Below are 9,656 nucleotides of genomic sequence, written 5' to 3' on the forward strand. Positions count from 1 at the left end.
GATGGTTTACACAGCCCACAGAGATCTCAAAGTTTCTAGCCCTCCACTTTTCAACAGTGTCTGTACATACCATGTTCATAGCTACATGAACAAACCTTGGAAAAAGAATCTCCCAACATAAACACATCTGAGACTATATTAGTTTTTGCAGTTATGGGTAATCCTATAGTTTGGTTCAGTTATTAAATATTTTTAAAAAGTGAAACATCTCTGGTTGCTGTTACTCTTCGTTTTGATTTTTTTTCTTTACAGTTCTTGACAATGAAATACTATCATCCCATTTTAAGTGGTTGCTACTTTTTATAATATTTTCATCATATTTTCTAAAATCTTTGTGGTAATTTTCATAAAGTTATTCTGCAAGCATTAGTTTTCTTTAAAACTAAAAAAAGCTTTCAGGTGATGGTTACTGATAACATTTTTATGACTTAACATTTGGATTTAAAACCTTTAGAACATATTACAGTTTCTTCTTTCCTCCCTTGTATTCCTTAGAGCAGCCCTCTTTAAGAATCTCATTTAAGTTATACTACTTAATGATGTTGTTGATGAAGGGATGATGATGATGGTGGTACAAACAGAGCCAAAGAGTTAATCACAGCATCCGCATTAGCAGTTATTTTTGTTGTTGTTGTTGTCATAGTCATCTGAGCCTCATGATTCACTCAATGGACTAAAACATCTTAATAAATATTACCTTAATATAATCAGAAAACTGCAACTACTTGATCATTCAATAGTATTTGTTGAATTTGAAATAGAGAAGGAAGTGAGCACTTCTCCTCAATACTTAATAGATGCAACATTATATCCAGCCTATTAGCAAGGATAATACATCCCTGAACTGATCATTTTGTAGTTTAAACACTGCAGCCTGCAGACAGTCAGTTAAATATTCTCGGCTAAATAGACATACTTGGTTCAGTCCCCAGATGCCTTCCCTGTCACTTCATCTGTCACTAACTTGCCCATTTTTCTGTTTCACAGTCACATTCCAAGAGGGTTACCTAACCCTGCAATTAAAACCCACCCTGCCACAGGTGGGTGTTTGGGATGACCTTTCAAATAGTACTGCATTTTGTAAGAACTTTCAGTACCAAGAATAAAGCATAATATCATGTTCTCAGTAAGATGCACTGTCACCATGTTTCTCCAAGTCAACAAGAGGCCAGAGGTAATGCCTTTAAAACTAACTCACCCAATCAACAACATCTTCTACACTGGAATAATAAGACCAATCTGCTTATTTCACAGCCAGTTGCCACTCTATTGGCCCTCTCTGTATTGCAAAGCATAAACTAAAGTGTAGAAAAATGAGGAAGGAAAATACCAAGAAGCAATAAAAAGGAATAAAATATTATGTTTCAGATGGCAGGATTCCTAGATGCTTTGGTAATTTTTGTTTCATGCTTTTTTTCCTTCAGGATTTCATACAGAATTTGGGGATAATTTGTTATTCCCAAGTTATTATTGCTGTATCAACTCACTCTGTCAACCTAATAGTCAAATTAACTCAAATCATGATTTGCCAGAACAATAAACATAAAATTATGTTAGCTAGGAGAGATTCAGTGGCACTGAATTAATGAACTATCTGTTCTTGGAGAAAATCATTTACATTTTCTGTGCCTCAGTTTATTTACTTAGCATAGATAATCTCTAGAGTCCCTTCTAGCTTGATTAGTGTATGATTTTACGAATTTCTTTTAGAAAAAATGAGACACATATTTTCTCTTCACAAAGCAGGCCTTTAATTATAACTTTTATTGTCATAGCTGCAGAATGAAATTTGGTTTTTAATTTTTAATGCGAATCATTGTATTGAATTACTTAAAGTAAATGTTTTTAAAAATAAATTCTTCCATTGATCTTCTTGCATTTTCCTTCTGTTGTTAGCCTTCCTCTCAATAGATGGTGCTCTTTTCTTACAGACGATACTTATCTTATTCCTCATCAAAAGATCAGGGAAATTAGCTTTACTCTTCAAAAATCATTAATTAAAGAAATCATACAGATGAGTAGAAAGAATTGCTTATAAGCAATTTGCAGCACCTTGGTAATGAAAGGATACTGGAGAGAGCAATTGTTAAATGATTTAAGAGCTCCACTGAAATCTGCAATACTTGCTGAATAGGTGAAACAAATATTGTAACTAAATATGAAAATGCCATGTTACCTACATACACATACCCCTGGTTAAAAAAGAAAAAGCCCTCGATTTAGGAGCTATTTTAAAGTCTTAAAATATTTATCTTCTTTAACAAAAACAGATACATGGCATTTCACATTCACATATAGTATTTGAATATACATTTGAATATACACATCAACACCAACACAATCAATACCAATCTCAATCAATATTGAGAGCTTCCACACTCTGCCAAATATACCTGGAACATCTGGGTAAACAGAAAATGGACCACAACTCTTTTGAATTAATATTACTTGATAAGAATACTTTGTTTAGAGCACCCATCAAAACTTCCTGTGTAAGCGTTTCTGCAGTTTCTAATGTGGAATTATGATGCTTTTGGTCATTCCTAATTAGCTCCAACTTGTGGAGGCATTGGAATACAGCCATGTCCTGCAGTTTTCCTGAACCAACCTACCCATACCAGATGCAGTTTGTGACTTAGGCGATCTGAAGCTACCAATGGCAAACTGGTCTACGCAACACAGCTGTCATGTTTGTTATAACAGAGGAAAACTACCATGGAGAGACGCTAGGAAAACTTCCTCTACCTAATGTTGCCTCAGGATGAGAGGAAAAGATGGGTAAGGGCTGCTATGGTAGGGGAGAAGAAAGGGTGGGGTTGTAGTACAGGGAAGTACTAAACCAGCAGGAGTAGGAAAGTTGCCAAGGTCCATCTCAAAACAACTGAGAAGACTTCTCCCCCCTCCCCCCCACACACACCGCAACCCCAACCAAATTTGGGAAAGCTAACTAGAATTTCTCTCCCATTATTCACAACTTACTCTTTCCATAGCTCCTGCAGAGGGACTGAGTGTAGGACTCTGCCAAGAGTCCTCTTTGCTCAGTATAAGGAAGAGCTCTAAGTCTACCCTATAACTTCCCCCCTACCCCTAGACCTTTGTAGCTTTAACCAAAGCAACTTCTCTGCTCCTGAAATTTTGGATTACTTCTTTATCAATTGAAAAAACAGAAAAGTAGATTTTCTCACAGAAATAGCAATCACTGTCCGTGGTCGCCTCCAGAGTTCCCCCAGTTTACCTCCCCTCTTTCATCCTCCCGCCCAACATTGAGCCTTGGGAGTTAGGTGTCTCTTTGCACTCCCTTGACCCGCTGAACCCTCCGCTCGGAGCCCTGGCGCTTTCCTTACCTGACAATCACATACATGACCAGGAAGTTTCCGAAGAGCCCCACCACGCACACGATGGAGTAGAGGGCCATGATGGTGATGGCCGTGATCATGGAGGGACTGCCGGTCGGAGGGCACAGGCTGTCTCTCCCGCCCAGGTCGGTGCGGTTCGGACCGCATGGGTCAGACAGGTTGCCATCTAAGTGGGACAAGTTGACCCAGGAACCGGGGCTGGGTGCTGGGGAGCAACTTGAGTGCGCCAAGGCATCAGTGCAATTGCTGGCGTTCGTGGGGGCAGCGCTGCTGTCCATGATACTGACGGCCGGCCGGGCACCGCGGTGCAAGGTAGCCAGGAGCACCGGGACTTTTCGGTTCCAAGCGCCTCAGTCGCTTCCTTTCGCCGCTACCACAGCTCCTGCTATTTCTTACAGAAACCAGTCCTGGCTGAGACAGAGAGGAGCGTCAGGCGGAGGGGACCGAGCTGAGCATCTCACATTCTCCTCTGCCTGTAGCCGCCCCCCCACCTTAGTAGTTCACAGAGGCTCATCCCCAGCCACGCACCGCTGCGGGAGGGGAGGGAGGGCCATGCGGGATTCGGAGGCTGGAAGGGAGGGAGGAGAGAAAAGGGGTGGATTTTGCGCAAAGCGATCTAAGGAGTCGGTCTCTTCACTGGGCACTCTTCTGTGCAAACACATCTAAGGGAGGGAGATGGAGAGAAGGGTTGGGGAGAGAGATAGAGTTAGTTTTGGCAGCAGTGAAAATAAGAAAGGGGCTAACATCACTCCATTTTCCAGCGCCTTTTCTCCTTAAAATCTGGCAGGGAATACATTGGCTTGACGAAACCCTAACAACCCTAAAACCCCAATGATCCTCCATCCCTATTGCCAATTTTGATTATTTGGGAATAGGGGACACACAATCTTGTTTTGCAGTCCTTGTTCCCTCAGTTGCCAACATCTAAGAAAATGTAATAATGTTTCTCCAATTTTCTTCCCTACAAACCTGTTGGGGACAACAGCGATCCTCTATTTTCTGAAAAATAAATGAGAAACAAATAAACTTTTGTGCAGAAAACCTGTTCCTCATTTTCCCCAATTTCTCTTAGGGTGAATCCCTGTTTACCTCTGATTTTGTCTCAGTGAGGAAGAGGCATAAGAAGTGGTTACAGAAATCAGAAGGTTGTGGCATCCAGTAAAGTCAACTAAAGATAATGTTGCTCTTTCACATCTTAAATCTCATAGACCTATTAGGAATTATTTGTCCTTGTTATCTGAAGACTTCCTCGATAGACATATCGAGAACCTTCGGAGAAGAAGGTTGTTAAACCAAACAAAATTTGCATTGCCTGTTTTCTAGTGTAAAAATTCCAGGAAAAGTCACGTAACGTATGGGATTAGAGTGGCCTTCAACAAGGTGCTTGAGAAACATGGATACGTTTTTGAATTTTATACCTTACTTCTAAACCCACAAGTGCTTCTATTTTAGAAATAAATTTGTAGTTACAAAGAGTAAGTTCTTGGCCTTTTTTTCCCTAAAGTTAACACCAATTCTGAAGTGATTCTCATTTCTGTGCATGTATATTTTTGTGCATGTATATATCTTTTAACCATAAACGTTGAAAATACATGTCCCCACTTGGTCTTGAAAAATTAACTGCACTCTCAGGGAGCAGGGAGGGAAGATCTTGAAAGGAACATTCAATTCCAATATTATTTTTAGGCATTTATCTTAGAAGCAGATAACTCATAGGTAAACTCTATTAATCATAGGCGATTTGCCAATGTTCAGTATTATTTTTATCCTCTTACATTAAAGGGTATAATTTACACAATAAAATGTTACAGAGATTTCCTAGAGACTAACAAAAATACTTTAAAACATATTCTTCCATGAACTAATGTAACAATTCTCTTATATTGAGCTGAAATCTGTCTGCATGCACTCAGTTCCTTTGTGGTTAGTTCATATGGAAGACAAGACACAGTGTAATAATTCCTGATCTTGGAGTCAAATCGGTTTACAAATCAGCTTTGTAACTATGTAGCTCTATGAGTTTGGACATGTTATTTTACCTTACAGATGACAGTCTTCTCATTAGTTAAAAAGGGGGGGATGGGCTAGTAATATTCACCTCACATGTCTGTTAGCAGGATTAAATGAGTATACATTGCAATAGTAATTGCTTAATAAGTGATAGTTCATTACCATTATATGTCATACATTTGAAATCAACTGAGTAGTCTCTTTTGCAAGTTAAACATTGGTATCATTCAGTTGTTTCTTGTAAGATGTAGTTCTGAGTTCTTTCAGTGGCCTTGTTGTTCGTCTATTCTCATTACAGCTTGTCTATCTGCTCTTAAACTACAGTTCTAGTGTTAAAAATAATGACCTAAGTTTGCCCTGACCAAAAAACAACAACAAAAAAGAAAACAAAAAAGAAACTGAGCCAGATTATAAACTTTATCTTACTACCAGTACAATGAAACTCCCAATTTTTTTTTTTTTTTTTTTTTTAAGTTTTATTTTTTGGTCACATGGTTCTCTCGACTCTCCTTAGGTTTACCAATGACAAAATTTCCAAAACACAGTCCAAGTCAGTTCCACAAATACTAAAGATCTGCTTTGGACCAGATGCTGTGATAGGAGCTGGAGTTTAAAAAGATGGATACAATTGTTTTTGATTATGGAAGCTTTCTTCTCATGCCTGGTGAATCATGTGTTTCATCTCCTATAAATATATAGTTGCTTTGGAGGGAGCTCAGTGCAACACTATAGTTTTTTACTTTTAAGTTACATCTTGTTAGATCCAGTTCATGATTCTTACCCACCAAGATCTTTTGGAATGGTGATTCTGTCATCTTTTGTATGCATTTTTCAATATACTTTATTTACTCTCCTAGCTTTGTACTCTGTAATAAGGTTCCTAAGGGAGGCCTGCTCACTAACACAGTACTTAATAAATAGTGGACTCCCTCCCTCACTCTCTGTGTTTTTTTCTATATTAAATATACATGAATATGCATGTGTATCATATTTGAATTCAATTGAAAGAATGATTAGCATATATTTTATGCCGTTATCTATTTAATAAAATAATCTGGGTGATTTTTTAATGACACAGTTTGAAAATAAAACGTCTTTATGGGAAAACCTTAATGAAGACATTTTGTTCTTTTTGACTCAATATAGTCTGTTAACCAACCAGGACTTAAATGTCTAGACTTATGGACTAGCCACATGCCTTTTCTTCTAGAATTATAGGTGAAGAGCAACCCCATTCCCACTGCCCTTTTCTAGAAATAGTTTTTTTTTTCTGTTTTATAGAAAAATGCAATTGCTCTCTAGAGAAAGACTTGAACTTTGTGCTTCATATTCTCAGCTGAGATTGATTTTCTCCTTTTCTATTGGTCTTTATCATCTTTCACTGAGGATAGTTATTATCCTTCTATTTTGAATATAGAATCTTCTGGTTATCATTGCATGTCCTTCCTTAAGTTGTATTAACATTTATATCTTGGTATCTTCCCCCATTTAATATACAATTCAGGGAACTGCAGAACAAATTTAATTTTCTTTCAAATATATTGATGGCCTTGAGAAACCTAGATAAAAAATGTTTCAGAAATAATAAATTAATACCACTTAATATGTAGTATAAAAGCACCTCAATTTCAAGCTTTTGTTATTTCAGAGTTTCCCTCTGGTATATTCCCCCTTTCCTCCATAATTGTTCATTTCCTACTCAACTGGTCTGAAGTCTATTGTGAAAATTCAAGTCTCTCATAAAAGCAGATGGACTGCAAATAAATGAGTCAATTTATTACAAACATAATTATTTTATACCGTATTGATCCCAAACACATAATCTTTTATTTCATTGAGCCTTAATATGTAATTTGTACAATAGAAATATCTTTTTGTTGATGCTTCTTGCTTAGCCCAGGCTTTCTATTTGAAGGAAGACTAATTTATTATCTATCAATTTAGATTTAACATTGCTATCAAATCCATATCATGCAACATTTTTCACAAAAATTATTTGTTTCAAAGCAACGTATTTATTCATAGCATGGATGAATCCCTGGAAAGTGCTAAAAGTCACTTCCCTTTTTTGAATTTCAACATCTATTGGCTTAGTTATTCATAGGATTGCCATCACCCTACACTTATTTTAATAGCTTAGTCCTGATTCTGTTGAGAGTGGCTGTTAATGGAACACATGATTAATGGCTATTAAGGAGGAACACAGGCATAAATACTATACAGGAAACAATTACAGTGGTTTGAAGCTCAGAAAAATGGGACATCCAAGGTTTCATTGGAGGAGCATTTTATGTATTTGTTTATAGATCTTTTCTGTGCTATCTAACATTTAAATGTGTATAGCTAATGAGAATGCAAATGCATTGTGATACTATATTATCCTTGATCACTGGATTGCTGCATACCTATCAAGTAAAATGGAATAGGCACTCTTTATTTCCATGGTAAAAAATAAATAAGTAAATGAAAGCAAAAAACTCCTCACACCAACTTCTACCCTATAAACCTAAAACAAAGGCATCTAGAATAAAGTGGATGACAGCCATGGACTTTTGATTAAAAAAAAAGCAGTTCAAAATCCAGGCTCAACTATTTACTTCCTTGTGACTTACTAAATTACTTACACTTCCTGATATTTGGTTTCCTTTTCTATAAAGCAAAAATATGAGAATCAACTTCAAAGAGGGTTTATAGGATTACACACATATGAAAGAATTTATCCTTTGTCTTTTGGCTTTTTATATCCTGTTGTATGTGGCCTAGAAATTAGCAAGAAGAATTATCATAAATAATACACTATATTTAATAATACAGAATCATCCTTAAAGGACCTGATTCTTTTAAGGGCCTGAAGGTAGTACCTAGGGTCCAGCTAAATCAACTCTTTTGAAAATTCATCCAAAAACAACTGGTTTAAATGATACATAAGTCTAAATGTCTTTCTAAAATCTGGAACCTCATTTCTATTCAAGTCTTACTCTTCAATTTCCAGTTACAGAGGTTTGCCATTACCCTAGTATAGCCCCTTATCACTTTCTATTAGATAAACAGTTGTCAGATGTTTCAGTCTCAGGACTCTACAAGTTTTAAATTATTGAGGTTCCAAAAGCATTTCTTATTTAGGTTATCTTTATCACAGTCTATCACTTTAGAAATTAAAACTGAGAGATCTATAAAAACATTTCTTTATCATTATATTTTATTTATTTATTTATTTATTTATTTATTTATTTATTTATTTATTTTTAAGACAGAGTCTCTCTCTGTCACCCAGGCAGGAGTACAGCGGTGCTCAGCTCACTGCAAGCTCCACCTCCCGAGTTCATGCCATTCTCCCGCCTCAGCCTCCTGAGTAGCTGGGACTACAGGTACCTGCCACCAGGCCTGGCTAATTTTGTTTTTGTATTTTTAGTAGGGACGCAGTTTCACCATGTTAGCCAGGATGGTCTCGATCTCCGGACCTTGTCATCCCCCTGACTGGGCCTCCCAAAGTGCTAGGATTACAGGCATGAGCCAACTTGCACGGCCTATCATTATATTTTAAATAACAACACACCTATTACATGTAAACATAAATATTTTTCTAGGAAAAAGAAACCCTATATTTTTCCCAAGCAAGAAAATATTTAGTGAGAAGAGTGGCATTGTTTTATATTATACAATTCTTTCAAATGTCCGATTTAGAAGAAGGCAGTTGGATTCTCATATCTGCATCTGCATTCAATCAGTTGCAATACATTGTTTAGCTGATATACATGAACAAAAATATGGATTTACAATTACCTATATGTGTTTGGAAAAAGGAAGATTATTTTAACAGCCTTTACAAATAATAGTGGATATTTTTCTTTAATACTAAACCCAGACTTAAGAAGTGCTAGTTTTTTAAAGGTTAGTTGGTATGTGGAGATTAAAACCACATTAATGAATTTTTTGTACTTTGACACGTTTAAATCTATTGATCTGTCTTCTACTTTGAACGAATCTGCTATTCCTGTGTAGTTTTGTAATAGTATGCATTGATCATTTAGAAAATACTAGTTCAGGCCGGGCGCGGTGGCGCAAGCCTGTAATCCCAGCACTTTGGGAGGCCGAGACGGGCGGATCACGAGGTCAGGAGATCGAGACCATCCTGGCTAACACGGTGAAACCCCGTCTCTACTAAAAATACAAAAACTAGCCGGGCGAGGTGGCGGGCGCCTGTAGTCCCAGCTACTCGGGAGGCTGAGGCAGGAGAATGGCGTAAACCCGGGAGGCGGAGCTTGCAGTGAGCTGAGATCTGGCCACTGC

At 37.3% G+C, this 9,656-nt stretch overlaps 1 protein-coding gene across 8 annotated transcripts in view; it reads right to left on the reverse strand.

Moving 5' to 3' along the window:
- The window catches only part of OPRM1 (opioid receptor mu 1), a 126,168-nt gene that overhangs the window by 91,192 nt on the left and 25,320 nt on the right, over positions 1-9,656 (reverse strand). For 4 of the 8 annotated variants that reach the window (XM_017892088.1, XM_017892105.1, XM_017892095.1 and 1 more), the window contains exon 1: positions 3,345-3,767. The exons of 2 other annotated variants lie outside the window; for them this stretch is intronic. In XM_017892088.1, coding sequence (XP_017747577.1) covers positions 3,345-3,634 — 290 coding nt within the window. In that variant the 5' untranslated portion in view covers positions 3,635-3,767. Of the gene's footprint in view, positions 1-3,344; positions 3,873-9,656 lie in introns of those variants that run through there. 2 more of the 8 variants (XM_017892101.1, XM_017892148.1) reach the window with 2 other exon arrangements.

The sequence above is a fragment of the Rhinopithecus bieti genome, unplaced genomic scaffold (genome assembly GCF_001698545.2).
Source record: "Rhinopithecus bieti isolate Rb0 unplaced genomic scaffold, ASM169854v2 scaffold_1583, whole genome shotgun sequence".
NCBI lineage: Eukaryota > Metazoa > Chordata > Mammalia > Primates > Cercopithecidae > Rhinopithecus > Rhinopithecus bieti.